This window comes from Syngnathus leptorhynchus, chromosome 2 (assembly GCF_054491065.1).
Source record: "Syngnathus leptorhynchus isolate UIUO chromosome 2, UIUO_Slep, whole genome shotgun sequence".
Taxonomy (NCBI): domain Eukaryota; kingdom Metazoa; phylum Chordata; class Actinopteri; order Syngnathiformes; family Syngnathidae; genus Syngnathus; species Syngnathus leptorhynchus.
Window position 1 is genome coordinate 20,021,178 of NC_141196.1, and position 17,440 is coordinate 20,038,617.

Sequence of the window (17,440 nt, forward strand, 5' to 3'; positions counted from 1 at the left end):
ACTGTAGATTGCTCGTCGATTTTTGGCACGATTGCCATTGGATCATCACTGTAGCTAGATAGCTGACCAGAATCATTTACTGTTATTAAGTCCAGTTCAGTCATTAGTCAGAAATCTGATGCTGCTGTTCTGAGAATGAGCTACCAAAGCTTTTTATGAACAAATCAATAAAGATCCATTCCTGGAAAGCTGTGATGAATGCAGTGTTGCCTTTAATTATATTCAACAATATAACATATTTGACAACTTTTAATGGATTTTTCCAACTTTAAAACACTAAAGTTAAGGCTATATACCTAGTAAGTAGCCTCCCACTCCCATTTGTTTATGCATGTGGCCCTCATTGAAAGGGTTTGGACATCCCTGTTATAGAGCCTCACTGAAGTTAGTCAGCTGTGGTCACAACATCACAAATGACATCACTACATTTGGATAAGAGCTTGTGTGGGTCTTAGAGACTCTCTGAATTGTGTTCAATTGTGTTCACTTTGCGTATGCTAGCAGGTAGCTGTCCCCTTGGCTTTAAGTACGATGTTGAATGCACATACTCGGTGATAGGGACAATTGTAAGCCCCACTGTGTTTTTTTTCCTCTTGGGCTTCTATTTTCTCTTCCTTACAATACATGGAATCTTCCAAGTGCTGTCACTTCCAGTTGATTCCATTGGATTTTATTCTTAAAGCACCAAGTCACAGTAGTAATTATCTCTTGTCATTCAGCGCAGGATTAGGTGCACCTTATATAATTAAAGAGACCCCTTGAATGAGCATTTGGCCACAATGGTGAAAGAGAAAATCTCTAGCACAGAAAAAAACCCTAGACAGTAAGAATTGATCAACTAAATATATGTACGTTGATGTTACAGATTCTATTTTGGGCATATGACTAAAATGAATAATAATTTTGTTTTTAATTCTTGAACATTGAAAAATCACATTGTCATCGTCATCATCTACACACTGTCCCTTTAAAGACATCAAACAGCCAAGCGTTCATGCGAAGCAATCATTTGACTTTAAAAAAAAAAATCATCTGACTTCTCCCTGAATCTGAATTCTTCAGGCAACTGTAAGCTTCCATATTGTCAGGCACATTCCAATACCTCGGAGCAAGGAAACTGGAAACATGCTGCCAAGAAGAGAAAAAGTATAGATTTTCTCACAGTTTAATTCTGCTTTCTACTTTTTTTTTCAGTTCCACAAGCCATATATTAATTAATAACAGATTATCGAAAAGTATTAAACTATGACTGATTTGATGTCGTAATTCATCTAAAGATTTCTTGCACTCCTTTTTTCTTGCATTTTCACTGATTGTTTCAGGCCAGGTTGCCCAATATTGTGTACCTCCCTGGGTCTGTTTTGCATCGTCTATGTGTGATGGCCCGCAGTGTGTTGTTGTTTACTTATTTCTGTGCCATCCTTGACGTGTGTTATTGCGGCGAGGACGGCCCGACCCGCTTGTCATAATTCAGCCTGAAAAGGTCAGTGACGATGAAGCACCCTTCTCCTCGATGCATGAACAGACACAGTCTTGAAGCAGTGCACGCACATGAGTCATACACACGCGCACGCACACACACACACACTGAAATCCCAGCACATTTGCATAAATGCACACACAACTGCATTTTTTTTTACACACAAGCGCTTGTGGCGAGTGTGGATATTTTGTCTTTGTCTCTTTGTTAATGTGTTCCAGCTCCTTGGCTCTTTATTTTTTCATTCAAGAGCGGCGGGTGTCTTACTGCTGGGGTATTGCTCACAGATGAGCTCTTTGGCACGATAGATTTTTGGAGCCTTGTGGCCTTTGACATGCCACTACTATCTCCCATCACATTCCGATCCATCCCACTGCTCCTTTTATCAGCAAAATTGGCTGATTTGTGACTCGTGGACCTTTCCATTGGAGGAGGGTGACTTCTTTATGGAGTCCAGAGTCCTAACCCACCTTTTATTTGAAAGACAACCAAAACCGGACAAAAGACGATGAGGATCAGTTTTATCATCGGGTGGGATTTACTGAGTGAACCGGCGTTCACCTCATGTGATTATCAGTGCAAATGAGGCCCAAAGCGTAAAACTTCAGTTAGCCTCCTGCTGGGAACAAGCTCACCAGGAGACCTTTTGTCTGCATGTATCTGTTGATTACATAACCAGACAATAGAGCATGGCTCACAAATGTGGTGTTTTGTTCGAGCAGAAAACAACAATTAAATCTTTTAAGAAGAGGTTTTTAAATCAAAAAATATATTGTAGATTTTTATCCTTTATCTATTGAATAGATTTATTAGCCTTTATTCAAACGGGTGATCTAAAACCAAAACAAACAAGGTGATAAAATTAACACGTACAATGACACGTTCCAGGAAAAGAATGAGCTAATGAGGAATTCAAAAACAGACAGGGGACACATTCTTTAATGAAATCAACATTTCTACCCCCCCAATAGCTTTTCATAGCTCACATACTACAATTGCATACAGTAGAGGTGTCAGCCTCCTGCCATAAGCGCCTGTAATGAAAGGTTGTCATAAGGAAAAGAAGGGGTTTCCATTCGACGGGAAGGCATCGTAAAAGATGAAGGCCTGGATTTATTCATGCCGCAATAAGAGCCTGTCGCCTGCAGCTTGTCATCTCATCCTCCTCTCACTGATCTGCGCGCTAAAAAAGACGATAAACATCTGTATCGCCATATAAATCAATGATTCCTCTCCGAATACTCGGTCTAAAGCCTCTCAGGTCTCTGAATGTTTAAAATCCATGACTCAGTTTTCCTCCTCTTTTATTCTTCTTCAGACCCGAGCTAGCATGCTTTTGTCGCCTTAAAGTGAGAAAACCTAAGGAGGAAAAAAATCATTCTTGAGTGAAATTGCGAACTCCTAATACATGGCGAAGGGTCATTTTGGATTTATTTTACTAGGTGTGCTAATATCACCATGTAAAATGGAGCACTTCACTTCACTGTAGCAGCTTTGTAATAAAAGGAGGGCATATGCTCACTTGAAAAGCAGCACTTGACGACCAAAATGTTCCTTTGACATACAAAAGTGCTCCAGCTAAAGAGTGTGTGACATGGAAGTGTCAAGAGACTGCATTGTCTTTGTCTTTAATAACCCCCATGCTGAATTTGCTGTGAAAGGCTTTCTGTTTTGATTGTTTCGGAAATATTTACTGCAGCCGCTACGAGTTATTTCATTTCATTGCAAGACTCTTTCAATTTTCCCTCTGTGATACTTTCCTTTGGTCATCAATTTTCTCCACACATGTGTGTTTTTATGCTTAATAGAGAATGAAAATATAATTATATGCTCAATTTAACCGTGTTCGCCATTTTGTTTGAAGCAATGGTGGGAGGACTTATCAAAATGTTCAGTAATGCGTCAGTGGTGATGACAAGCCAGTGGTGTCAGATGAACTGTTGAAAGAATAACACTTCCCCTACTGCTTTCTGTTGTAAAGAATGCATTGGACATACATATACATTCGATTATTGGGTCGCTTTCCCCCCCCACCCCACCCACACACACATCCTAATCAAGGATAAAGCATTGTGTATTTACTATTGGCTAGAAACGCTTAATAAACAAGCCCTGTGCATATACTAGTTGAGACCAAGATAAACAGTAACCAGCAAAACTCATATGAACAATATTAACCTTTTGCTTTTGAGTGTGTGTGTGTGTGCGTGTATGTGTGTGTGTGTGTGTGTGTGTGTGTGGGGGGGGGGGGTTAGGATGACATCTCTCCCCCTGACCCAGTTTTTCCTCTGCTCATTTCTCTGAACACGCAACATTTTCAGTGCCATTAGTTAAGCCATGTCACCATCTGAGAAGGGAGTTTACAGGCAAGTATGTGCACTGGCTGTATTTTTGTCTTCTAGTTCTTGTGTGGGTTGTGTGTTGCACTTAGGGTATGTTTGTTCACCTGTATGTTTGATGTATTCAAGGGCCACCAGGATCCCACCAGGGCTGAACCATTTAAAGAAAAACAAAATGATGGCCATGTTAATAGAAAGCATAAAAAAAAAAAGAATCCCATACAGAGGTTACTGATGCTATGATATATATTGATATATTAAGGGGATCCTGATCTTCCAGGCAATTTGATTCTGATTTTATATTAACAGCTATGCCAAAGACATTACCTTTTAATGATACTCTTCATTCCTGACATGACTCACTAATGTATCATTCAGGATTCTTTGTGGCTGGCAGTGCACATTCCTGTCAGACATTTGCATAACACTATGCTCCAACTGGCCTACCCTTTGTACAACTATCTTAAATGTTTTTTTTGTGTGTCTGGAGCAGGCACACTTTGTATAATAAATAAATAATGTCATTTTAGCTGTTCATTTACATAGTGTTCATTTTTTATACTGCTAGCCTTGATACTAAACTTTCAAGTCCAGCAACAAAGCATGGGTCAAGATGGGCAAGCATTATTTGTATTGACCTGGCATATCAGATCTGCACTTGAAACCTGGAAAGTACATAGAAAACACATTACCGCACATGAATTAAAATATTACCGCAAGCCTCAAAGCCCTGTTTTCGGCTGCACATGATGTGGATAAAAATGCTGAGGTTTTCGGAAGCTGGAGCTCAGTCGGACTGAAAAGTGCCATTAGGGACAATTAGCTACTCTGTCATTAGGGAGGCTTGCGTAGGCTCCTGCCAATAGATTATATTATTGCTGAAATAGCCAGTAAAGGTGAATTGTGAAATGTGCCGTGCAACACGGCCATGATGGGCTTACATATCACATTCAGGGTGATGATGATATTATGAGTGAATATTTCAGCAGCTGTCATGCTCTTACATTAATATTATGCATAAGCGTTAATGAATCTACACAGCCTCCTGCGGGAGTTTCTATTTTATTGTGCCAATCGACCATCATCAAAATTCCACTATCCTCACTCCCCTTGGCGCATTCCTGTCAGATTATATGGGCATGCATGCACATTTTGAGCAGGTCTCATTCTGTGCATAGTTGCGTGCGCGTGTATGTGTAGAGGTGGCAGACGCACAAGGGAAAGCTGGAGGATGCGATGTGCTCCAAGATGAGTGTGTCCACATCTGTCATGTTGGAGTGGGCTCAGTCTGCTCCTGTTTGAGACAGATGACTTATTCTGCTCCCTGTGGTCGTCTTATTATTCAGCATCCTTTATCTCCGACCGATCTGACAGGCGACCTGCGTCGCATGCACATATTTTATTTCCTCATATCCGTGCATATGGAAACTTCCGATGCGATATTTCCTGTGCGTCATGCTGGCTGGCGCTTGCAGGACAATGCTGTCTTCAGGTGTTTGTGTCACGGATGCTTTGTGCAATGAATGAGAGCATGGGGGTTTTGCGGCATGCTGAGTTGGGAAATGGAGAGTGCAGTGGTGTTAAAGCTCTTCCCTGCTGGATTCAGCACAAGGTGACACAAAGACACCCGCAGCTAAATGATGCAGAGTCTCTCTGTCTGCTGGCTGATTCTTCTATTCAGACCAGCACAACACACACACACACAAATACACTCTCAGACACGCTGGGAGGTGCTGACAGGCCCTCCGCAGAGGTTAAAAAGCTTTTATGGGCAGTCTTGAAGAACCAACTTGATAAGACTGGCACTGAAAGTCCTTAGCTACAAGACCAAACCATTACCTAGAAAAAGAAGATGGGCATATAGTCAAAGGTGTCGACACGCATCATGAAGAGGCCTGTCCAAGCATGCGCACACGCCCCTAACATACCGATGCAGAACGCAATCACAACCAAATATAGCGGCGAGCAAACACAACCCAGAGTGGAGAGTAAGAAAATTGGTTAGTGTGAAAGAATCAAGTTGGCAGACATTTGTTTTGCACGCGTGCACGCACACTTGCGCACGTACACGCGCACGTATGCTCCCTCTGCCTCACAGACAGAGAGATCACCTCCCACTTGGTTTTCGCTCCAAACTAAACTCGCCTCCTCACTTCATCACCTCCTTTCAAATTTCCCTCACCGCCATATGCATGCACGCACATGGCAAGCCCTCCTCCACCTTGTGCACGCGCATACATGCAATCACACAAGCGCACTTCAGACAGATCAAGTCTCACTCCTCCCTGACTTGCACACTCTGGTGTGCTAAAAAAAAAAAAAGGAATCACCAGCTTCCTCTCCTCTGCTGATGATTCTCACCCAGCGCTCCTCTTTCAATCTATCTCCTCTGCCAACACCCCCATCACCACACACCCCTCCCTCACCCTTCCACAGCACCTCCACCCACCCCGCGCAAGCCCATAGTGCTCTCTGCTGGGAGGATTTAGAGGTACCCTGTAATTTCGGTGCCGGAGGAGCTCTTAAGTCCCTCCTGATCTTCTGGCTACACAAGCAGCCAGCCTGCGGTGTTTGTCTGGGTGTGTGGATTTGTGCGTGTGCTTGCATGCATGGGTACATTATACTTTCTTTTAATGTCTTCTGTACATTTTTGCTAGCTATTTTAAGTGAACGTTTTTCCGTGTGGGACTGCGAGTTTATGTACTTTAATTTGTGTGTTCATACGCATGAGTGCAAGAGTCTAATCAGGTGACCCCAGAAAAGGTGTGCCCCTTGCAAGCAACAGTTGTGCTTTCTATGTCCTTGTCTGAAGTATGTTTTTTTTCCAAGCTACTGCCAGGATTCATTATGGAAAAAGAAACACCATAATGAAGTACAAATCCGGCTGCGCATTCCTAATTCATCAGAGCTGATATGAAAAGTCAAATGTATTTTCCTCCCGCTGCAGCAAAACCTGTCTCGAATGCTATCCTAGAAGAGACGGCGAGCACGGGGGCTCTAGGTTGATTGCATATCTCCATTTCTATATCTAGGACAAAGAAATGAAGGTCTGATAGGCTGGGACATCTATTTAGCTCTATTTCATTCAGGCGTAATCAGGATTTGGCCCTGCCCTAATACTCAGGATTAGAAAGGGTTCAAAGTGCAAACATCCACATTCTTCATATTCCAGTCTGCTATTCCACTCAACATGTCATGTCATGTGTGTATACGTGCAATCGTGCGTGTACGTGCGAACGTGTGTGTGTGTGTGTGTGTGTGTGTGTGTGTATACATGCTTGTATGCATGTCAGGGCTGCAGAGAGGAGGGTTATCTCTGGAATCATGCCCATAAACCCAATCTAACCCTCTCTGTGCTCATTCATGAGTGAAATATTTGTGCAAATAGCCTCTTTTCCCCCCCTCCCCCGCTCCTCTTTATGCTTTGTGAGCGTAAATAAAAATGAGATGGAAATATGGCAGGTATGAGAAGTGGCCATTTCTGTTGTGATGCAGTGTTTAATGCACAATCCACACTCCTGAGTGCCGCCTGCTTTGCCCGAAATGGCCAATGTTTTGCTTTTATGCTAAGTGTGGGTTATCAGATTGTGTTTTTTTTTTTTTTTTTTTTCCAGTCCCCCTCGCAAATATCGACATTATAACGGGCGGTTACTGTGACTACTCAGCTTGCCCAAGTGTAAGTCTGAATGCTGTGCTAGGGAAAAGGGGAGCACTGTGTGAAAGGTAGCCAATGAATGTCACCCCTCATCCACTTTCTCATTAAACAACCTGTTCTCTGTCTGTCACATGGGCTGTCTCTATCCTCTCATTCTGTGCTTTGGGCAGATGCCGCACACACAGGCTCACAAAAGTAGATGTATACACCACACAAAAGTACCCACACAGACAGCCGACTGCGCTGTATGGAAGCGAGCCCCTTGGGCTGGACAGGAATAATAAGCAGCAGATGATTCATGATGGAGATAGGGAATGTATTCAGCAGGACCACCTGAGTGACCTCATTTAGCAGACCTGAGAATAAATATAGAGCAGTGCATCACACTCTGGCCTTAGCTGGTGTCGTTTGGGTCGGTCAACGCATCATCTCTTATACGTCGCTCGCTCGCTCGCTCTTCTGCTTGGATCACCCCACCCTCCCCATCATGAATACCTAGAGAGGGATTCTGTGCATTTGTGTTGTGATTCATATACACTACTGTGCCGAATAGGGATGGACAATGTGACTGATAAATATATCCTGATAAAAGTCGTTCTTATCAGGTGATATCAATACACACATTTTTAATAATTCTAGTTTTTTTTTATCCAACATTTTACTAAATGCATTTTCTCTTGATTGATAAAGTGTCTGTCGCGATACATATTGATATTGAACTATTATCATTAGCCTTAAGGCTTCATCTGATTTGGAATTGGCCAAACTAAAATTACAAACATTGACACAATTTCTTAATGTGTTGATTGCTGTAAATTTATTTTCAAATTCAAAAGAAAATTATTACAATGATTTTTTTCCCCTCCTGTTTGAGTGGAATGTCAGTCTTACTGCTGACCTTTGCACAATATGTTGCAAGCTTTAACGCCAGAGTGCAATTTTTGAATTGCTAGCAAGGTTTGAATGTATCCTCACTTCATTCCCTGCTTGCACCCCTCACGTCTCTGCCCAAAGAAACATCCCTTGCTCACAGCAACTACATTGCTAGCATGACTTATTCATGATGGCGTATTACCAGACACGAAATGTTACTGGTTTGATTTTTGATGAAACCAAAAATATAAGAACCCTTGATAATCATTTTACCCAAAGTCCCATTAAGGCCGTATGAGAGAGCTGACCATCTCTTTGTTTTTAGCTTTTGTTGCTGACCAGAGTTAAATACTCCCAAAAATGTTCTAAGGTCTCCATGATGAGAGTCTGTGTGTCTACCTGTGAGTAGGGCTATTTAATTATTTATTAATAATAATTATTATTAATCTCAAGGATTTTACCAGAAAGTATGAAAATGCCAAAGTGGCTGCACTCTTCAAAAAAGGTAAAAAGAAAGATTTTTTTTAATTTTTTATTACAGACCCATATCTATTACCACAGCTATCAAAAATCTTGGAAAAATGTATAAGATTGGATTGAATACATTTATAGACAAGTATACTTTTTTTAGTAACAGTGTTTTTGTTGATCTTCAAAAAGAATTTGATAGCCCATGCTATGGCATATTATTGAATACATTTTATAAATACGGTGTAAGAGGTGTTGCTCGCCAATAGGTTAAGAGTTATTTAAAAGACAGAAGGCACTTTGTTGAAATAAACAACAAAAGAAATACCATAACTTGTGAGATACCGCAAATATCCTGGGATCCAGTACTTTTGCTTCTTTATGTCAATGATATTGTAACTGTGTTGTTAAAATGCATCTTATTTGCGGATATCAATATTTTACACTGGAAAAAATATAAATGACATACTATGAATCATAGATGATGTGTTAAAAAAAAAAAGTGAAATGGTTCAATGATAATGGATTATCTCTAAGTATTAGCAGAGCCAAATGTATGATTTTTAGTTGCAGGTTTTTAGCCATGCAGGCAACATTTAGTGTGCAGAGAACAGAGATTAAAAGGACAACTGAAATCAAATTTCTAGTTGTCATGATGACAAACATTTAACTTGAAAAACTCATATAGAACATGTTAAATCAAAGATACCTCAAACTATTGCTGTAATACACAAGGTAAGAAAAATCACTTAATGAGAATGCTTTGTTTTGGTCGTACAATCCAGTGATTAATTCCATATCTTCGGTTCGCTTGAGCGCCTTTGTGACAAGTTTGAAAATAATAATTACAATTAAGTCGGAGAGATAAAATTGTTCCAGAGAAGGATATATATGCCATTTTCTTTTTAAAAACTGCAAACACTACCTTCAAGGTTAAACACTAGTCAGTTTGATAGGCTTGCCAACTGCTTTATTTGTATTGGGACATTTTTGCCCATTTAAAATAAAGAAAATACTGTATAAATAATCATCTCCATTATTATTATTATTATTTTGAATGTTTAAACCATTGTTCACTTCAAGCAAAACTTACACTTCTTTACCAAGTACAATGACACATGGTAAGGCAGCTTGAATGATCCGAAGCGTCAACATATATTCTTCTCTTATTCTTCTCAATTCCTAACATGAAAAGGTCTTTTTTTTTGGGCCTATTCGAAAAACACACAAATGAATCAAACGCAAAGTAGGCACAAAGGTAAAGCTTTGATATTTACTGATCTGAGATCTCACTCGATATGCAAAGTCTGGAAACACATTCCAAATGTACGACCTCAGGGGCGTTTGACTTTAGAAGTTCCGCTGTACTTATTATGAATGTCGACACAAAGTAATGTGTGCATGTGTAGCATTGGAACGGAAAGCTTTGTTCAAAGCCAGCTTTTTCTCCCGTTAGGCTGTGTCTTGGCTCCAACATGTGACTTTAGATATTTCCCATCATGGACGTTTGGCACCTGGTTTCTCTTATGACTTCAGCAGCTGTAGATCTTTTGTTCTCCCACCAGTCACTCTGCGGCCAAGCATCCACACCCACAAAGAAAGCTTTAAATCATACTTCCATAAACAGCTTTGGAACTGACTGCTTTATTTTAAAGAGGAACATTTCTTCATGCAATGACCACCTCTCTCTCTATTCTGGGCCGGCTGGCCGTCCGCTGATGTTAATCCGTTTTTCTTCGTCATTAAATCATTAACAGAAGGCTGTGAGTTTCTTTGTTCTTCTTTTTATCCCCCTGTGTCTTTGTCTCAGTGGAGACTCAGGAAGTCCCGATTCCCCACCGACGAACTGGTAATATCTGGAAATCCCGATTTGGATTAACATCAGTGTGCAAGGATGAAATGAAAGAGCGGAAGAGGGTTAGATGGGGAGGGGAAAAAAATAGAGTGAGAGGAAGAGGAGATGGAGTGACTGAGAGGCTTTCAGATTAAATGAAAAGCTGACAGCGTGTCCTTGTTGTGTAGTCGGGTTGGGATGTTTGAGAGCTACGGCTGGCAATCATCTTTTCCTGGGTGAACTCGTGACACGATCGATGTAAATACTCGGATATGTGACAAGTTGTAACGACAAACACAATATTTAACAGTCGGTGAGTTTTTTTTGTGTAAGCATGCACCTCATGTGTTCAACAGTTGTTGCTGTCGCCTGCTACTATCTTAAATAATACTCAAACGTGGGGTTCACAAGGAAATGTGGTTACGTTTGGACACAGTTAATCAGATTATTATTTCCGCCGGCACGACTAAAGCCTGGAATTATTTGACGTTTAAAATGGCCCGAACACAAACAACATATAAAGTGATCATTTCTTCATAAATCCGACCTGCCTCTAGCTGTTGGCCCAAACAGAAGCCTCAAAGGGCAAAGCTATCATTATGCCACATCGGTAATGCTGGAACCTTGTTCAGCCAGCCTGAAGGAATAGTTCATTTAGATGACAGATGCAAGTTAACACTGGGAAGATTTGCTCTCCCTGAGTGGATATAAAATTCAGAGCATGACGCTCAACTCTTAGTGTGATTATTCAAGTGCCTCTGAGCACATTCTTCAAAGAGCTAATTCTTTTGGTTAACTTGGCTCCGGAAATGTAAAAACTCTGAAGATGGTAAATTGGTTGGAAAATGGATGACTAAGATGCAGAATGTCTAAGACATTACGACAGTGGAGCGACTCTGCTGTCCTTAACAGTTGTCCTGACATGCTCTTAAAAATAATGTTATCCCCCAACCACCCACCCCAGCCACAATAAAAAAAATGAAATAAATAAATGAGACTGAATTAGTAACCTCGATTTGACTTTACCCTTTCTTTTTTTCTATAGCTAGGAAACATTCCTTTTTGGCCCTGGAACAAATATAAAAGTCACTTTTTTTTCAATGAGTGCAGGTCTGGTTTATTTTAATACCATGCAGGGTTGATTAGTAAATGCCAATTAGTAAGTACATTTTTTAGAGCAGTAGCACCGGGATTAACTTGTGGTCACATTGTTGTGGTTCAGTTAGCATTGGCCTTTTTTTTTTTATATTGCAGCACCAAAAGCAGCAGTCAAAGCAATCGATTGGAATGTGTTTGTATCAAAACGTGAATTTGAGACATCGAGAAGCATCATTTCCAAAGTGTAACCTCACCAGCCTAAAACAGGTTGTATCTATTAGTTTGATTGTCCGCCACCGGGATTTAGATAATAGAAAAATAACAGATAATGGGAAACACACCACAGTATCAGTTTGTTTGAATTGAACCAAACTTAACATAGGTTGTCACTTTTATAGCATTTTTCTATCTTTGGCAGTCAAAGCGCTTCAAACTGCTCCCTCATTCACTTACTGCTGACATGGTCACAATGGCTGGGAATCGAACCCCCCAAACTCTGGGTCTACCACTGAGCCACGCCGCCCCGAGGATATTCAAACTGTGCAAATTCCTGTTGCTCACATAATCCTCAGTATTATTTTCCTCCCAGTTTTTTTATTTACAATCCATTATTTCTTGATGAGTTTCTAATGCCTGCCCGCTGTCTACAAGCGAGAATTTGCTTGTGACGTGGCATTATTGCATTCATTTGCACAAATTACCACATTCTCTAGCCACGCTAATAACCAAATGTGGCTCTATTCATAATTTAGAGACTGAGTTATGATCTGATATGTAGCGTAATATTATTGCATCATATTATTTTCCTGTCCTCCATTTTGCCAGAGTCTGAAGCTAAAACTCATTCGGGCCAACAAAAAGTCAACATTAATTATATTTAGAACTGACAGGGCACAGATCAACCGGATTAGTCTTTTGAGAGCAGCACAGGCCCATTTTAAGCCTATTTGAAGCAGCACAAGTTAAATTGCTTGTAGATGCAATGATTCATGTGGAAGTAGTGCCTGGACCCAGCCCACAGATTTTCTCCAGCTTAGGCGTCAGTGTTCCCGGAAGCTACAACATCCCTGTTTACCCAAAACCTAGTGGATGTTTGGTCATTTTTCTCCCTATTCAAGTCCTGCTGTTTTCTCAGGGTCTGTTACACTATTTAGGAGATGCCATAGGGAGGACAGGGCTGCTCCCGAAGAGCCCCGAAGACTCAAAGGCGCACTGTGGTTCAGCCTGGAGCCTAGCACAGATGCCAGTACGTTCTCTGAGCCCGTCACATTGTAATGGGTCTCTCACGTTCCGTTAAGGCTTTCTACGGATGAATCATGAACGCCAGGCAGCTTTGGTGCCCGTTTGTGGTCAGGGCAGAGTGGCATCAAGCTTAACTGCTGGGCCCGGCTCCAGAGTTTACATCAGCGAGGGCGGACACGTACTGCCACTCAATAAATGTTTGATACCACCTTCAGATTGTGTTACACCCCTATTACGTATTGTCGAGTGCCCCCCATTTTTCACTTTTGACAATTTAAACATCTTGTCACTACAATCACAACTTGCTACATTTGCCCATTACGTCCCCTTGTGTTGCCTCAAAACCATCCCATTTAGTCCACAGTGGATTGAAATGGGACCACCTGAAATGTAGTTTAGATACAGTATAGCTTTAGCCTCTCTTTGTAGCCGCACTCCCACAAAGCAATACAGCTGGGTTTCCAAAACCCTGATCTGGGATGTGTTTCTACCACGAGGTGTGGAGGTGAGATTGCTATGTGAATAGTGTGATGTCATACCAGGGTATTCAATTGGAAGAAAATGAATGTGAAAATGAAGAAAAGTTACAGCAGTGGAGGAAATCCAGCATTTTGGGTTCTATCTTTCTTGTGAATTCAGAGGCAAATGCATTTTCTGTGAATAGTAGTGTTTCTGTTGATTTCCTCTTTATATTTTATATTTAATACAGATCAGTCCTATACCAATAAACTTGTCTCATAATCCTTTTAGTGCTGTTTTTGGTGTAATCTCCTTAGTGTGTCTGCTTAATTTCCTGTTCCTGTCTGCCTTCGGTCCAATGTCAGGGCACAGTTATCCCTCTAATTGCAGTACCATGAACTGTGTCAAACATCAGTTGGCCACACAAATATGTGACGTAAATATAAAAACGTTTTAGAGTGAGCTAAGATTTTTAATTTACTTGTGACTTAAGAATGAATGTCACTTTTTGTTGTAAGATTTTAACATGCCGTTTGGTGAGAAATCGATATTTTTAAAACCACTTCAGACAGTAGGAGAGCATACCTATTTTCTGTGGGGTGTGCAGCCTTCTAATTGGGTTGTACCCCATTTTTTCTCATAAAATTACTGTTGCTGCCTGTGGTGGTCTGACATGCTTTAGGTAAAAGGGAAGAAGTCGAGCTAGGTGAAGGACGAAAAAGTAGCTGTTTCAAGGGAAGGGAGTATGTTTAAACAACAGACAAAACGGAGATGGAGATCAGTCGGGAAATTCCAGACAGAGAGCTTCCATGGCATACTAACCCCCCACACACACATGCACACAATGCCATGCGCATAGCCACTCAGTGTTAAGGTCAGCGCTACACTCCGTCTCCCCAGGTCATTATCATAGGCCCTAAAATAGACAGCCAATTGTGTCACGGTGTGTGAAGTGAGCGTGACATTGAATAAACAGCCCTCGACCCTAAGCCCCTCGCTCATGTCAGACCAGAACACATACTTGAAAACCAAACGCAGAAGCTGACACTCACAATCTGCACAACTGGACACAGACAAATATTATTGTTGCATTTAGCTCTCTACGCTACCAGACGGCCATGGCACATGTGACCTCGATCTGGGAAACTGGAGGTGCGGGAACTCTGGCTGGTATATCTCACGACTCCCTCCACCACAACCAACAATAACACACACATGCTGACCATGGCCATCTCATCCACCTCACAATCCACTGTCCAATTTCCATGTTCAATTCATTTGATTTCACTTTATTATGTTAATGAGAGCTGCAGTGTAGAGGTGCTGGTCCTTGTTTTAGGGTGAGAATGGCTAATAGCTGCAACGACTAATCGCTGCTTGTTTGATAAATATGGATCAGTCCTGTGCATTATAGACATGCTCATTAACCAGTGTATCCTTTTTTCTCCCATTTCTTCCTAAATCCCCCCCCCCCCACCTTCCTCCCTGTCCTTGCCCTTCTGCTCATCTCCTTCTCCCCCACCAGCAACCTCCAATGGAACAGTAGAGGGCCTGGAGAACCGCGAGGGAGGCGTCTGCAAGAGCCGAGCCATGAAAGTCATTATGAAAGTCGGACAAGGTAAATGTGTACGCACCTCCAGTGTAGAGCACAATGCAGCGCTGATGCCTTACAGCCATGTTTCACTTTGCTGTGACATTTTCATTTAGCACTCTGTCTGTGTCGAGTGTGACTGCCTGCCGCTGGCCTCCAACAAGGCTTCTCCTATTTTATTATTTTTATTTATATGTCAGTGTGCACACACTTGTCCTCTTGTGACAAACATTCAATAGATGATCTATCAGGCACAACCAGGTAAAGCTAATAAAATATTATACAACAGCCCTGCAATAAATCCAAATCTTATCTAGACACTTATAACGTATACAGGATATATTTTTAATACATTAAATATCATCTTACATATTTATTTTGTAAATGTTACTTTTATTTGACTTTTTACAAACATTTCTTTATTTTGCATTTCAGTATTCATTATTTCATCATTATTTCATTATACAAGTATACAATTCCATATGAAAATTGTGCGATATTTAAATTACGTGGGCCAATATCACGATGTTGATATTTTTTGCATTTATTGTGCTGCCCATTAATGAGTGAATGTCAAGAATGTTGTAATGATGATGGTGTTGTTGTTGTTGTCACTTCATTGTTTTGCAAACTGATTCTTAAGTGTAAATTGTCCAAATCATAATTTATGTACACATAGGTGCTTGTAAAATTGATTGCAGTTTTAAAGTATATTGGTATTTTAGTACTAAGTATTTACATTAAGGTCATAAAACTTTGCGTGCTTTTGTTTCGAGTTTTAAAGTATCAGTATTAATATTTTAGGACTAAGTATTTTTGTTTTTCATTGTAACATTTAGGTAAAAAACCTTTGCAGTGTGTTTATGAAGTACAAAAAAATGAAGCTTGTTAGTATACTGTATATATATATATATATATTTTTAATCCACGGTGGTTAGCTCATCCACTGCCTCACAGTGCAGAGGTTGTGGGTTCAAATCTTGATTCAGGCTTTCCTACTCCGATTTCCTCCCACATTCCCAAAAACATGCAAGTCGGGTCTTTAAATTTTCCATAGGTCTGATTGTGAGTGTGAATGGTTTGTTGGTTGTGATTAGCAATTGGCCCGAGACCAGTTCTGGTTGTACCCAGACTCTCACCAAAAGTCAGCTGGGATAGGATTTAGCATACCCGCGATCCTAGTGGTGCAGACATGCAGCATGTCACAAGATAGTGTTAATTCTTATGGCTACAATTTCTGTACAAACATTTACATTGTATGTATAGAAACACATTCCATTATGTTGTAGCAATTCAATGTAAAATCACTTTTTATAAGCATTTAGAGCAATATTCTCCACATAAATCTTTACGGGATATGAAAAACTTTGGCAATGCATCGCCCCACAATTATGCTGTTGGTAATGAAACATCAAAAACTAATTTGTCAACCATTAATAAATCACAGTACAATCTTTGTTCTATTCATATTTAATCCCACATCATTTAACAAATGTACCTGCACTTTTTATTACAAATAAGGATTTATGATTGTGTGCAAGTCATCAAAAATAACATTTACATACATCTGTTTAGCAATATAATGAAGAACTCCAATTACACCCATGCAGTAATTTGCAGTTTATAAGACGACATAACGTACATATGTGTTTGAATGTTTTGTATATGTGTGCGTGTGCGTGTGTGTGTGATTTCTTTATGGCCTTTCATGTAACTGAACTGGATGTTTGTCTTGTGTTCTCAAAACTAAGTTGTGTTTGTGCATCAACGGTGAGTGGGAGCCAAGTGAATATACTGGACGTAAATAATTGGGGTTTGTTTAGATATATTTGGACACGACATTTCCTTCGCACCATAGTTTACTTACTCAGCAGATTCCCTTATCATGTATTTGAGAGGGTGACGCACACAGATGTGTAAATATGCACCGTCTTTGTTGCACCCTTGCACGCACCCACGCTCGTACTAATGTCTATCTAAGGGCATGATCTTCTGGCAATGATTTTCCGGAAAAAAAAGGGCGCGGGCTTGCATGTAAAACACACGCAGACACACACACAGACACAGACACAGACACACACACACACACACACACACACACACACACACACACACACACACACACACACACAACTGCAGATGTGTTTGCAAGTTGATGTTTGAATGCCAGATAGTAGAATGAGCGCAGCATATCCTGGCACTCGATTGGAAAATAGAATCTAACGAGCTGCTGATGTTAGCAAGGTCGGAGGTAGAGCAAATTCAGCCGATACAGTGAAAAAATGCCCGCAATCATTTCACAAACAAGCAGGCGTTGCATTATTCTTCCATGTAGGTCACTTCAGGCATCCTGCAGGCTGAGATCTCACCACCAAAAGACAACACAGCTGCATGAGTGTAG

General features: G+C 40.7%; 1 protein-coding gene across 2 annotated transcripts in view; it reads left to right on the top strand.

The window, feature by feature from the left end:
- Positions 1-17,440, top strand: part of efnb1 (ephrin-B1) — a 61,762-nt gene that overhangs the window by 33,810 nt on the left and 10,512 nt on the right. The window contains exon 3 of one of the 2 annotated variants that reach the window (XM_085901531.1): positions 14,974-15,066. The exons of the other annotated variant lie outside the window; for it this stretch is intronic. Coding sequence (XP_085757657.1) covers positions 14,974-15,066 — 93 coding nt within the window. The remainder of the gene's footprint in view (positions 1-14,973; positions 15,067-17,440) is intronic. 2 annotated transcript variants of the gene reach the window in all.